The sequence below is a fragment of the Strix uralensis genome, chromosome 3 (assembly GCF_047716275.1).
Source record: "Strix uralensis isolate ZFMK-TIS-50842 chromosome 3, bStrUra1, whole genome shotgun sequence".
NCBI classification, from domain to species: Eukaryota; Metazoa; Chordata; class Aves; order Strigiformes; family Strigidae; genus Strix; species Strix uralensis.
Genome location: NC_133974.1, coordinates 109,582,499 through 109,597,227, shown reverse-complemented (window position 1 = coordinate 109,597,227; position 14,729 = coordinate 109,582,499). Strand labels below are relative to the sequence as shown.

At 36.2% G+C, this 14,729-nt stretch overlaps 1 protein-coding gene across 13 annotated transcripts in view; it reads left to right on the top strand.

Annotated features, from left to right (window-relative positions):
* CDC42BPA (CDC42 binding protein kinase alpha) overlaps positions 1 to 14,729 on the top strand; it is a 191,607-nt gene that overhangs the window by 113,577 nt on the left and 63,301 nt on the right. For 10 of the 13 annotated variants that reach the window (XM_074863876.1, XM_074863870.1, XM_074863874.1 and 7 more), the window contains exons 9-15: positions 456 to 704; positions 2,364 to 2,443; positions 3,497 to 3,663; positions 4,101 to 4,223; positions 9,275 to 9,408; positions 11,021 to 11,263; positions 11,522 to 11,632. In XM_074863876.1, coding sequence (XP_074719977.1) covers positions 456 to 704; positions 2,364 to 2,443; positions 3,497 to 3,663; positions 4,101 to 4,223; positions 9,275 to 9,408; positions 11,021 to 11,263; positions 11,522 to 11,632 — 1,107 coding nt within the window. The remainder of the gene's footprint in view (positions 1 to 455; positions 705 to 2,363; positions 2,444 to 3,496; positions 3,664 to 4,100; positions 4,224 to 9,274; positions 9,409 to 11,020; positions 11,264 to 11,521; positions 11,633 to 14,729) is intronic. The other 3 variants (XM_074863878.1, XM_074863872.1, XM_074863873.1) reach the window with 2 other exon arrangements.

Here is a 14,729-nt window from a genome sequence, read left to right as displayed (position 1 = left end):
TGTTTCAATCTAGTAAGTTTATGGTTATGGCTTGCAGATGGCTTTGCTTTAGGATAAAGCAGTTCAGAACTGAAAATCGGGATTTGAAAACATGGCTGTTAGTTCACTCTGTGGAGTAAATCTTGGCTATATCACACCACTCCTTTTGTGTTACTTTCTTCTGGTGGATCCATTGATTGGTTATGCAGAAGATTCTTAAATGTTCTTCCACATGGAGGTAACTGTACAATTCAACAGTGTAAGAGAAATCCAAATAAAGGAGAAAAACTAGGAGACCAAAAAAAGTCAATAGTTTCTATCCTTTGAAGAAGTCTTTTTCCTAGAAACCTTACTGCATATATTTAAGAACTGGAGTATTTGCACATTTCTTTTTCTACATAGTGATTTTCTCTAAGAAGGGTGATTTTTCCAACTTTTTCTTGGTGATAAACTATTTTCTCTTATTAATCTTTAAGGAGAGGTTTCAGTTTCCTGCACAAGTGACAGATGTCTCTGAAAGTGCAAAGGACCTCATCCGAAGGCTCATTTGTAGCAGAGAGCATCGACTTGGACAAAATGGGATAGAAGACTTTAAGAACCATCCATTTTTTTCTGGGATTGATTGGGACAACATTAGAAACTGTGAGGCACCTTACATCCCTGAAGTCAGCAGCCCCACTGATACATCAAACTTTGATGTGGATGATGATTGCTTAAAAAATTCTGTAAGTATAGAGTTAACATTTTGACAAATTTGCTTTTGTAGTATACTTTATAACAAAATATATGTAAATGGCAGTTTATTTCACTGCATAAACAACAAATAAGTACTGCTTTGAAGAACTGTGAATGAAGAACATTCATAGTTCAGCGGCTGATCCTCCAAACATATACGTGTAAGGATAACTTCAGTTCAACTTTGTAAATTCATTGTAACTTTACACGTTTTTAACCAACATACATCTGTTATTTGCAGTAACAAGTTCTTAGTGTCCGTGTTTTATAAAGAATAATATATTTACATGTAGATAGTCTTCAAGACACAGTATTTCTAACGGAGCATTGTTGAGAATTGTACTAAGTTTGCATAATACATTTTATTGTAGTGCTCTACTCTAATTGCTCCTATCTCTGTAAGATTCCATTCAGTTCATTCCCACTAAAATTTTTCCAGCTTGTTTTCTGACTTGAGTTTTGGGAAATTTAGGAGAAATACAACAGCCATTTCTTCAGGTACAATCTTAGTGAGAAAGAAATGATTTTGCCTTTGCTCAAAAAGCTTTGCAACTACTGATTTTTAACAACCTTAGTGTTTCTATGCTTTTGAACAGGAACTTTGACAGATGATAGAGGTCTTAGCGTCAGAGGAACGCCTTGTGTTATTTCCTTGGGAATACTTTTTTTTTTTTTGGTGTTTGTTGAAAGATGCAGAAACCTGCTGTTTACATGCGAGGTGAAGCATTTTCACCTTTTTTGGTTTTGTTTTCTGAACTACCTGTGCAGTAATTTGGTCTTGTCCTTAGTTTCCAAAATGCGCCACAATGTAGACTTGATGTACGTACACAATCTAGCCGTGTTGTTGGTGTTCATTTGTTTGGAAAAAAAATCATTATATTACCTTTTCTTGAAATTCAGAATGTTTTAGCACTTTCAGCTTCATAATCTTCTTAGGGAGTTTCTTTTGATGACCGTTAAGACTGTCTCTAGTATAGCAACATAAACCTTGCATCTTGGGGTTAAACGGGAAACTTTTAGCAGGGTATTTAAGAATATTAGAATTTACAGTGGTTCAAATAATATAGCAACAGGGTTATTTTAGCCTGAGGAGAAGCTCAAAGATTTGTCTTGGGTTTGCAGTTCTTTGTCTGGCAGGAAAAAGGAGCAATGAAGGAAGAAATGGTCAAAGCACTAATGGGATTAGAAAGTCCTGTTGTATTACTTTCTAGTAAATGTCTGACTCTTGTTCTCTCCAAATAGAGATAGCCCACTCAAAAGTAGGGTTGGTAAATCTACAGGCAGGAAGCCCTGCTGACTAAATAGCAGAGAGGAGTATAGGAGGGAATAAAAGGATACTCTTTATGCTAAGAGCTTCTTAGAAAAAAGAAGGAATAGATCAGCTTTTAATACGTGTTATATTCTGCTTTCCTCCACTGATAGCCTATTTAATTAGAAAAGCATTTTTATGCCAGCATGCTGTATTTTTGTATATTGCATGCTATTATAGATTTAGGTGATGCTGTTTCATATTTGGGCTGTAGATAAGGATGACTGTGAATATAGTTAATGTATTATCACTAACACTTCACATACGGTTAAATGAGAAAATTTTTTTCTTTTAAGTCCGGTAGGATATTACTTACTCAACTGTCCTATTATTTTTCTAGGAAACAATGCCTCCACCATCACACACTGCATTTTCTGGCCATCATTTACCATTTGTGGGTTTCACATACACAAGTAGCTGGTAAGTTAAGAGTTCCAAAGTTGTCTGTAGGATAGTTACATAGTATCTTAAGTTTATGTCTCTGTAACCAGCTGCAAACAGACACCAAAGAATGTGGTTTATTGAGGAAATTACTAGGCAATAATCTAAAATGCTGTCTGTCCAAAAGAATGAGCTCTCTGCAGGTAAAATTTACTTGAATTTAAAGGTCAGCAGTTTTGTTGATGGTGGTTTTCAGACAATGTATGAAGTTAACTGCATATGACAAAGTTAAGAGCAGATGTGCAGACCCAGAGTGAACTTAACTTATTAGACTTTAAAAACAGTTTTAGTTCTAGTCCTTTGCCACTCGTGTAAGTTCGAATGGAAATCTTTTAAAAATTGCGTTTATTGCTGTTTGGTATTCATGTGGTATTTGTCATGTTCATCTCAATGCTAAATTAATCAGTAGCAAGGAAGTCCATGTATGCTCCTTGATCATTTATGAAAATAAATAAAGATTGTTTACAACCACTGAAAAAGCAGGCCTATCTTTCTCCAAACACATGTGCTTCGTGCTGGTTATGTGACATGTCCTGTAGACTTCAGAAGGGTTATTTGCATAAATAGTGGTATGTGTACATGACTATCCACAGAATCAGGGCCACAGCATTTGTGATATGTGGCCTAGTTGTCATGTGATAATCTCATACTATTTGTTGTGATTGTTGTCTTTAAAGTATTTGGGAAACTTGATTAATTATTTTAAAAGAAACCATTATTGAAATCTTACTGACTATCTAGATTGTTGCTTTTTGCTATCTGGCCAATGTTGACTGTCCATAATGACAATTTTTAATCAAGAGTTCATTCACTTTTATGTAACAATAAATGCATTGAGGTGATCAGTCTTGCTAGGTAAAAATTAATTCAATTTTTAATGAGCACATACTAACAAGGTATTATTTGACTGTATAATAAATTACATAGTAATTAACAATTTAAACAACTATTCATTGATTGTTTTTTTAAAAAAAATTATTTTAAACACAGCCTGTTGTAAAACCCAATACTGTTTTAATTTTTTTCCCCCAGTGTGCTTTCAGACCGCAGCTGTCTAAGACTGACAGCTGGACCGCCCTCCATGGATCTTGATGCAAGCATTCAAAGAACTTTGGAGGATAGTTTAGCAACAGAAGCTTATGAGAGGAGAATAAGACGTCTAGAACAGGAAAAGCTTGAACTTAGTAGAAAACTGCAAGGTACAGTCATTAAAAAAATTTATTCAACCACTTTTTTGACTTCGATTAGGTTTGTAAGGTATGGTTTATACTGCAGAAAAAAATAAATATACCTCCTGGAATGCTTTTTAGCAGAAAAGAATTCTCATTATTTCCTTTGACAAATTAAACTTCTGTTACTTTTTATGCCTGAAATATCCCATGTATGCAACTTCTTATAACATGCTGACTTTGTTTGCACTGTACCTTACTTACTATGGCATAAAGATTTCATTCTTAAAGCCTCTAAAAACTTAGTTTGTCCAGCTGATAATTACTGAAAATTTGGCACATGGTAGTTGGAAATTACAAATTGTAGAATACTCAGTGAGGCATATCTTAATTTATCAGTAATATCTTTTTGACCTCCTGAGATGTCAGGTGTGTGATTTGTCCCTCTCTCTTCCATCTTTTTCTAGAGTCCACCCAGACAGTCCAGGCTCTGCAGTATTCAACAGTGGATGGCCCAATAACAGCAAGCAAAGATTTAGAAATTAAAAGTTTGAAAGAAGAAATTGAAAAGTTGAAGAAACAGGTAACAGGTATGTTATAAATATGTTACAAATATTAATGTAAAAACTGTAACAGGAAACAATATTTTGACAAGATTTTTTTCTCCTAGTGTAATGTTAGTTTTACTTTGTTTTCGCAGAGTCTTCCAGTCTATTTATACTTCTTATTTTATTCTTTGCTCTTCATTGGTAGCTCAACATTTTCTACAAATTGAACTTAATGTTCAGTACCTCAGTAATTCCAGTTGCAAGGGAGAAGGAAGATTTCAGAGACTCCTGCTATTGTTATTAGTGGTAAAGATCCACTAGCTTTAAATTATGGTGTCGCTAATTTACATGGATGGGAATCAGTCACTACCTGAGAATCTGTGAAACCATGACTAATTTCCATAGTACTACCTTTTTTTTTTCTTCCCCCCCCCCCCCCCCCGCAATGTGTACTGCAAGAGCGGATGGAGCACTTGTTGGATTATTTTTGGCAGTATAAAAAGTGACTGCTGTCTTTTCAGAAGTCATAGTCACTGTAGCATATCTTAGCATTCCTTGCTTTGTACATCTCTGCACTCTGCTATGCAGGTGCATAGGTAGTAAACTGGAAGGAAGGTGGTGTTTCTTGCTGACGTAAGTAAACATGAGAGGTGAAGAGTTTAACCTAGCAGTTTTAGTAGTCTTAAAAATATTTGATGGAAGGATGATTTGTTATGATCTAAGCATCAATTGATATTTTTCATTGTCTCATTTTTTGTTGAAATTTCCTTGGAAGGGCCAAATTTGTGAGATGTGTTCACAATTTTGATTATATTTATATTTTCTTTGAAACCACAGAGGTTTATGGTGTGCTGTTGCTTAGTGCATTGTAACTGGTTGTGGAGTAAAAGCTAGATCAAACTGGAGATGTGGTTTTCTGAGTATTTTCTTGGAACAGTACTTTTAGAATAGTGTGGGAGGTGGGCTGTGTGCGTGAATCTACAGTGATACTGAGTTTTCCAAGTGGCGAGGAGTAGAGGAGGGTGTTTTCCATGAGAGAGGACGCTACGGGTTATAAGACTGCAGTTCCACAAGTAGCAAACCAGACCAAACAAAACTCTGCCACCAGAATGGGTCCTGCTCACAGCTGTGTAGCCCTTGCTCTCTCTGTGCATGCCCCAGACTCTCTTGTCTTTAATTCACTCAATTAAAGAAAGAAAGAACTATCTAGATACAAAGAATTTACTCAATTTATGATCTGATAAATCAGCACAAGGTGGTCAATAGGTGCATACAAGGAAAGGGAGATGAGAGGGGGAAGACCCACCTCTAAGCTCTGCTGTCAATGAGCTATCATTTCTTACAAAACTGAACATTTATTTCCTTTCCATTTAATTCCTTTGCTTCTGAGAGTTCATGAAGATTTTATGATAACTAAAAATTTGGTTATCAAGTATCTTAGTACTTTAAGTTTGAAAAGTGTTTTTGAAATCTGTGCAGATAAAGAGCTGAATTTCTTTAATTAATGTCATACTGCCTTTATTTAGAACTGCCAGACTAGATAAAAAGTGAAGATCTACTTAACCCAGTATCCTGTGTCTTTACAGAAGCTACTGGAGACATTTAGGGAAAGATCCAAAGAAATCCGATATATCCAAATCCATCTTTTTCCAGCCTTCCTCTCCCAGATTCTGGCAATTCATGTTTTAAGAACTTGCAGAGAGAGAGCTTCTATTCTTGATATGATGCTCTGGATTAAGTTAAAGGGAGTTTCCTCTCGTAGTGGCTTCATAGCATAGGGCTTCTGCTATCCTGCTCTGTAACGGTTTCTTCAAAATAGGATCTTGAGAGCAGAGAGATCTTCAAAGAGAAAGGAAGTACAGCAAAATGGCTTTTAGTTACAAAATTTAACAAGATTGATAGAGACTGTTAGGTACCAGGACTAGAACCATAGTAATGGGAAGAACAAATCTGATCCTCTTGTCAATTGAAATAGGAAAACGGCTGATTTTTCCCTCACGTAAATTCAGCCACGAGTAGCAGTAGGTGGATCTCTATTACATGCCACCTGTGGCAAGGGAAAAAAATCCAGTGAGAAAGGCTGGAGGAAACTACAAAATTATTTGGTTTGGTTTGTATTTGTGAAAAGACTTCATTCAGTTCCTGAAAGTGTCAGGAATGCCGGCAGCGACACCCACGGAAAGAATAACTTGAACTTAACTTCCAGACATTTTAGTTGGTGTGTTTAGACTCTGCTGCTACATTATGGGGCAGAAACATACTGTGTATGAACTGCAGACTGCAGCACGTAGATTATATGCTGTTAAAATTGTGTAGTCTGAAAAAAGTCTGTTACAGATATACAGTTGGACAGCTGCTCTGGCATGATGCAGCAATTTCATATTGTACCATAAGCATTATTTTGGGATGTGAAACATGGCTTAACTAGCTCTGGGAGGATCACTCTGGTTTGAGTGATGCCATATTGGCGCTATGTCAGGACAAAGGTTTTTGTGAAGTTTCTCTCCAGCCAAATGTCCCTCTGCTTGCTGTTGTAAAGAGGAAAAAGACATGATGAGAAACCTCTGTTCTGCAGCAATCCTCAGCTCTGGTTTTGGCTCTTTGGGACCAGTGAAAAGCAACATGTACAAGAACAGCTTTTGTGTGGGACCAGACCTTCATAGAAAAGCATTGGGATCATCTTTAAATTATATTTTATTCTTGTCTGTTGAGCTGCAACTTAGATTTCAGTTCATTGCTGAAGGTATTACTCTCTTCCTTTGGTAATAAAAAAAAATAAAAAAGTTGTGGGAACATTCCCTAACACAACTGTTAGCCCTTTTCACATTTAAAAGAAGTCAATGTCTGGTGGAGGCAGTTAATATTGAGAAGGTTCTCCCTTAAGTATCCATTAAGAATTTTCTGCTTTGTGCCACATACATATTTGTATATTTATTCCTAGATACAATATGTGATTTTGGGTTTTTTTGGTTGGAAGTGAACAATGTGATTAAATGAGGAAGATGTAGAGTTGTCTAATCCATCCCCAGTCACCAGGTGACTTTCCCACTATATACTTGAATGCCTTGTCTGGTCCAGACAATACAGCCATTAGTTAGAAGACACTAATTTGTGCCTAGAGTTGTAACTAATACAAGCTAATTTGATAAAACTGAGAAAAAAGAATGTTATATTTTGCTTGATTTTATGGGGGTTTTTTGTGAGATAGATTTTAGAACTAAATTAATGACAGAATACAGGCACAAACCAAGTGATGGTCATGTCTGAATGCTTCCAAATATAGGGGAGCTAGTTCCAAGTTTTCTGGGTGGCCTTTAAAATATCTAAAATTCCAAATCTAGATCTAATGAACTTTAAGAAGGTTCAGTTCAGGTGCAGAGCTGAACTTTATGCTTTGGGCTCATCTCTTGGACAATTAAATGTAATGTAATAAGATGCTACAGTGAGTGTTCACATATATTAGGTAAAATGTTAGCAACAACTAGGGTGATTAGATGGAAAATATCCATTTACTACACACATGTCGCAACTAGCTTTTGGTTATATTCTTTAACCTATTTTACTGCCTCTTTTGGAGCTGTGAGAGTAAACACCTGCTTAAAAAGGTAATAAAAAATGAACATGAAATTGTGTTAAATTCAGGACTGTCACCGGTGGGACCTTAGAAAAAAAAATATTTTTCTTGTCTATCTAGTTTTCCAGGAAATGACAAGCTAGCATATGCTTTCAATTTTTGAGGTCAAAGTTATAATTTTTGTTCACTAAGTTACATAGGAGAAAACTTTGAGGAATCTTTAATATTGCCAAATATGTAAAGGGCAGCAATGGAAGAAGAAAACAGAGCTGTGGAACAAAGTAGTTCATGCACAGAAGAGAGATTTATCTTGGCTCAGTAGAGCTATATATAAACCCTCTTTTTGCTAGTGACTTCAGAGTAGACTACATAAGGGAGTCAGTTAATTTCTGCTTTGAGCTGCATCTCTTATTTAAATGCATTCTTTTAAATTTTTAAACAAGAGTCAATGAATTAAAACAATAGGGAATATTTTTCTGGGTATAAGCTAATGGTATTCATTTGCTTGTAAAATTCTTGTGTTTCAGAAATTACAGCTCTCAGAAACATATGTGTTTTTATATTTGATTTCTCCAAGAGCCAGTCTCTTAGGGTTGCATTTATTAAAATGTAATAAAAGGCTCTTATTAAGAGTATAGATGGGTTCCTGTTCTGTGGGTAAATATATATGGTCTGAAGACCTGCCACAACTGAAATCAAAGGCAAAATGTCTAGTGATTTCATAGAACTTGGAATTAACCTATCTTCATACATATATGGCTTTAAATTCTTGTTTTTAAGTGAAGGACTAAGAGGGGAAAACCCACCCATTAGCTAGAAATTTTCAGTTGTAGTATTTTATGGATTTCAACTCTTCACATTGTAACATTTGAGTGTATTTATATGACATTATTTAGCTGTGGCATAGAAATGTACTGTCATTGTGTAACTGACAGTTGGTAAGAAACTGTAATAGTTTTCCTGTATTTATAGTAGTAATAAAGCAGATCACATAAACACAAGTGGTTTTCACACCAGAAATAAGTAAAATCATCTGAAGTTAATTTTAAGTGTATCAACAGGAGAACACTTGCCAGCTCTTGAGTGACCCGTTACTTTTACTGTTTCTTTCTGGGGGAGTTTGTGAGGAGGAGGGCAACTGTTTATAATTACAGTGTAATAAAAGATGCATTATATATTACATCACAGTGCGTAAAAGTCAAATGTATAGGTCATGTTAAAGCATACATTACAGAATTATGTATAGTGCATGATTATTATAAAGCAAAAAGACAAGTTGTTTATTGTTTTCTGTGTTGTTTTTCAGCAAGCTGTGACCCTCTATTCTGTTTCATTAAAAGCAGATAACAGCAGTTGAAACAACCTACTCGCTATTCTCAACCAGACAAGAATTACATTACTTTGTGATTAAATGGAAACCAGAACAAACGCTGAAGGGGCTTCAAGCTGCTATGCTATGCTATTCTAGAATAATGATTTTTTTTCCTTGACATATTTAGAAGTCCACTGCTTTTTCTAGATTCTGGTCAGCTAGAACAACAACTTGAGGAGGCCAGCACTGCAAGGCGGGAGTTGGATGATGCTTCCAGACAAATAAAGGCCTTTGAGAAACAGGTCAGAACGCTGAAGCAAGAGAGGGAAGATCTTAATAAGGTAAAAGCATTTTGTCAGCAACTCTTCTAAACCCTAAAGACTATTTTATTTTTGTTCATTTTGCTTGAAATAACTTTCAAGTGTAAAATTAATAAGCAGACAACAAATGTGTAGTGTGACCTACTTTGCTTTCTGCCTCTTTTTTGAAGACAAGGACGTTATTTAACATGTTGTGTGTATGACTGCTGGGTGGTCCTAGGTGACTGCTTCCAGATAGTGAACAAAATTGCATGGTGGCTGCACAGAAGGTTTTATAGCTTCAGATTAAGGTGATAATGATAGTCATTAGAAGGCAAAGTAGAGAACTATTCTAGATAACTAATATAATCTGAAGTATGGGTAATACTGTAGCAGGGAAAAAATGTTAAGAATATGGTATTAAGGCTGTGTCACAGAATTGTTTCCAGAAGAGAGATGTGAAAAATTGCCCACATGTGAACATTGAAAACTAATCTGAAATAACTACTGTTAAACAATACTGGGGTTTATTTCTTCTTCTCTGTCCCCTTGATTCCTTGTTTTGTTATTTATAACATACTGTCTTTCATGGCTCTTTTTTGTATTCATGGTTAAATCAGCCTGTAATCAGGTGTGAAATACATTAGCCTGTTTCTCATCATGATTATATCTGCCCAGTATTTTAGAGTCCAGACTTGATGTATTTAACACTGTTTCTTTTAACCCTTAAGGCTCTTAAAACCTTGAAAGCTGCCAGTTTGTCCAAGAGCGAACATCTCTCTTCTAAAACAACTTGTAGTGATTAGGACCTCTCTTCATAACAAATGCATTTAGAGTTGTATAAATGTCAACAGTGCCAAATATTAATACTTCCTGCCGCTGTTCTTTTCATCCTCAGACTCGCTTTTCCTTGCTTCTTTGTTCTGCTCCGGTTTGGCTGAACATCATTAAACCATTTAAACTGTTGTGGTCCCTCATTCGTAGTGTAGTAGCACAGATCTAGGACACAGCAAGCTTTATGAAGGTACTGTGCTGTAGAGTTATCACAGCACTAGCAATGATACTTCATGTAGGTTCTTCTAAAAGAGTAATTATTATATATTGCTGTTAATCACTACAGTGCTTTGTTGCCTGAAACTTTCTGTAATATTTGATATTATGGTACAGTGTGTGGAAGTCATGCTCGCCATTGCAGGTCAATTTTCAAAAGCTTCTAAGCAGAAATTTTCATAGAGCAGAGTTCTCCATTCAATTAATGCAAAAACTTTTTTAATCATTTAGCAGATAAGTACTATTCTTTTTATTCATTTAAGGATTTATTGAAAAACTATGCTGATGATATTTTTTAATGAAGAAAGCAAGGTATTTTTATATTTTAATGCAAGTGCTTGAAAGCCATTGTGTTTAACCTATAATAATGGAGTACGTTCCTACTCAGTTTACATTTATGCAGTTTTATGCACTTCAGTAGTGTAAAATCTGGCCTCTCTCCTTATTTATAGAGGCATATAATCCGTATTAGAGATGCATTCATGAAAACAGATTAATATGTAGTTTCTGTTCACTCTGGAGAAGGTGTTAGATGCGCATCCAAAGACAGAATTGGCCTTGCAGCTTTCTAGGTTTATTACTTAATTCTTTTTTTAAACTGTAGGAACTGGCAGAGTCTAGTGACAGATTAAAATCCCAAGCCAAAGAGCTGAAAGATGCACACAGCCAGCGGAAATTGGCAATGCAGGAGTTCTCAGAGATGAACGAGCGGCTGACAGACTTGCACTCTCAAAAACAAAAGCTTGCCCGCCAGCTCCGAGATAAGGAGGAAGAAATGGAAGTGGTGATGCAAAAAGTAGAAAGTTTAAGGCAAGAGTTACGCAGAACAGAGAGACTTAAAAAAGAAGTAAGTGGTGAGAAGACTGTTTAGAGTCTATGAAATAGTAGTTATATGTAAGGTTTTCTGACAAAGTAATTTTTTTTTGTTATCTGTAAATCTTTAATTCTTTGTTGTTTCAAACAGTACTGATTTTATTTTCTAAGAATTTGAAGTGTTCAGTTTAGTGCTGAAGATTTATCTCTTGTATTGAAAACCATCAATAGATTTTGAAAAAAAAAAAAAACGTAAGAATCCTACCTATTAAAAACGTATGTACTTTTGTAGCTGGAAGTCCAAGCTGAAGCCGCAGCTGCTGAGGCATCCAAAGACAGGAAATTGCGAGAGAGGAGTGAACAGTACTCTAAACAGTTGGAAAGCGAAGTAGAGGGGCTAAAGGTTAGTCTGTTTTGATATTAACACCTGCAAACTTACTAGTCAACTAGGACTTGGATCTGTTTGATTGCTTTCAGATGTAGAACAAAAGGGTATTGTCAGTTTGTCACTTCAGTTGATGCTGAATATTAATGCAAGCATGGATCACATTACTGTCGAGAAACATCAACATTTACCTAATGCACTTTTCAGGCCAGTGTGTTCACTGCTCACTAAAGTATTTCTTAATACTCAGTGATCTCTTTCCAAATTGCTCCCATTATTACTTTGTTTAACTTTACCTGTTAAAAGCGTTTTGTTTTGTTTTGGTTTGGTTTGTTTTTTTAGTGTAGGATGGTTGAGTATTTGAAGATAAACCTGCAGTCTGTACAGGTTTCTGTATAGATGTTTTGTGTACCGTGTTGTTACTCAGCATGTCAGTCAAAAGAAAGATGGTTTCCTCCACAATAGTTGTCAACTGATGTAACTATAGAGAAAAAGTTTTAGGGTAATTCTGCCTTTCAGCCAGAAGTTGAGACATGTTTGCACAAGAGCATTAAGACTTTATTTATATTGATGAGATTGCTCAGACATATATGGGTTTTTAGGAGCAGAAATTAAGTAAGCCAAGAATGTTAGCTGTTATTTTATTCTATAATTTAGCATTTTATATGGTGAAGAAATCAGACTATCTCAAAAACTGAACGAGAAAGTTTTTTATTTCCACATGAGGATTGTTCTTCATTTACAGCAAAATCCTATTCCCAGTGTTTTGTCCAGTGGAATAATTCTAAACTTTTTTGTGCAAAATGTCAGATTAGGCCTATTCTGGCCTTAATTTACATGAATAACAGGGGGGTTTTTATTAGAATTCTGTGGGACATTTGTCAACATAAAGTCACTGCATAGAAAATCTTGGGGTTTCTTTGGAAACATTCTTTTATTTTGCCTTCCTTTGTTAAATGAAGATAAGGAAATCCATTCAGTAAGAAGTTTGGATTTATAAAGTTTCTACTGGTGTGAGTTCAGATTGTTATCTGAAAACTAAGATGTATTTCTTCTGCTTTCATGAATCTTCACCACCAGCAAAGAGTTTGTATGATGGCTTAAGAGGCAAGAAGAATTTATGGAGCTCTATTGAGAATAAATGATATGCAGATTTATAACAGCAGGGCAAGTTTTCAGAAGAGGAAAGAGGACTTGTAGTTTTCTTAGTAATATTTCACAGTACAGTAAGCATGCTTTGGATCACGTGCAGTTGTGATGCTGCATCATCCATTCAGTCAAAGCTCTGTATGGCTCCTTAGCTAAGTTCAGGAGGCTATTATAGAGAAAAAGTCGATATTTAAAGAAAAAAGGAAAGTTTCTCCAAATGAGGAGAATAGAAAAGCCCATAAATGATGGCAGGTTAAACGTGAACAGGATTTAGAGAGCACTTTGCAAAGGATGCCGAGTGATTGTGGGAAGTTCCTTAAATCAAAAGCAGAAAGCCACCTTGGGAAACTCATGAGGCTGCTTGTTGGCAGGGATGAAAAAAATAATCTCTGAGTTGATAGAGCTGTGACAGAAATGCTCAACAAGTTTTTGGTGTGTCAGACTTTACTGCTGGAGCAGGGGAGGTTGCCACACAGAGTGCAGGATGTTGGTCAGATGAGCTGGCTCAGTCTGAGGATGACGTGCAGGAAGCGTTTTTGCTGGCAGGTGAGTCAGATGTGAAGTCACCTGAACCGGTGGCCTCACTGAGGGGTTCTGAAGGAACTCAGGTGAGAAGAGAGCTGCTGGCCACAATGTGCACCTCCTTATTACAGATGGCCCACTGTGCCACTGTAAATCTCATCCAGAAGATCCTGGAAACTGCAGAGCAGTGGGTGGGACTTCCTTAGGAAGGGGGTAGAGCCTGTAGTAAAGAATAAGGTCTGAGCTCATGGATGAAGTAGAGCCTATTGGGAAGAAGGCAGTGTGCCTTCTATCCAGCCAAGTCCTGGAACACTGACCTGCTGGAGTTCTGCGAAGTTGTCAGTAAGTGTGTGGACAAAGGAGATCCAGTGGATGTCATGTATCTGGATTTTCAAAAAAAAAAATCAGGCTCAATATGAGTTAGCAGTGTGCCCTGACAGCCAAGAGGGCAAACAGCATCCTGGAGTGCATTAAACAGCACCTAACTATCCATGTGCCAGGAGATACATTATGTCTCAGTTCCACTATTTGTCCACTTGAAACAGGCATGTATGAAAATATCTACTTGGAATTGTGCTTACATGAATTCAAAATATATTCTGTGTTTCCTGTATTGCTCTAATTCTGTAAACCACTGTACAGTACCATACAGCTTTCTCTTCTACTGCACCATCTGTCTTATGGTCTTAATAGTATCTTGTGGGAAAAAAAAAAAAGTAAAGTGAAACACCACTAAAACATTTTATGTACCAGATAGATGATGTTGCAGAGCTCCATTGCCATATACGTGTATGCAATTTGGCATGTTGGGCAGTAACAAACAAGTTCAGTAGTTCACTGCCCGTGCATGAAAGAAAATTCCTATACTTCCTTTCTTTTTTTCTTTTTTCTTTTTTTTTTTTTTTTTAAAATCTTTCTTTCTCCAAGCCATCTCCTGTTAGGATGATATCTTCTTTCTCCAATTTACCATTCTGCATCCTAAGGGCAGGATTTAACTCTTAGATCAAAACAGATGGCCGTTTTGATGAGTTAGAGAAAACAATGCGGTAGCAGCACATATCTGGCTCATACATTTAGTGGGTTTTGCAGTGTTCTGCTGACACTGACAGCAAGGCCCAGCTTTCTCACAGAATTCGTCATGGTAGAAATTCAAATCATCTGAACGTTCTACAACGACATTTAACTCCTGAAGTCTGTTCATATATCAGCAAAAGATAATTACCCAAAGCCATGTTTAATTAAGGGTAACTGAGAGGATTTTAATATCTCATGGTAAGAATGGAGGTACAATTAACAAAATATCTTCAGTCCTCCTAAAGGTGTGAGACAGTCACTGTAAGGAAGTAGGTTTTCCAGTTACCTACAATTTCTCAAAACACAGTGTTTTTATTAAGTAACCTCCTTTGCTTAGACTACGTTTATTTAATTACATATTTTAAAAAAC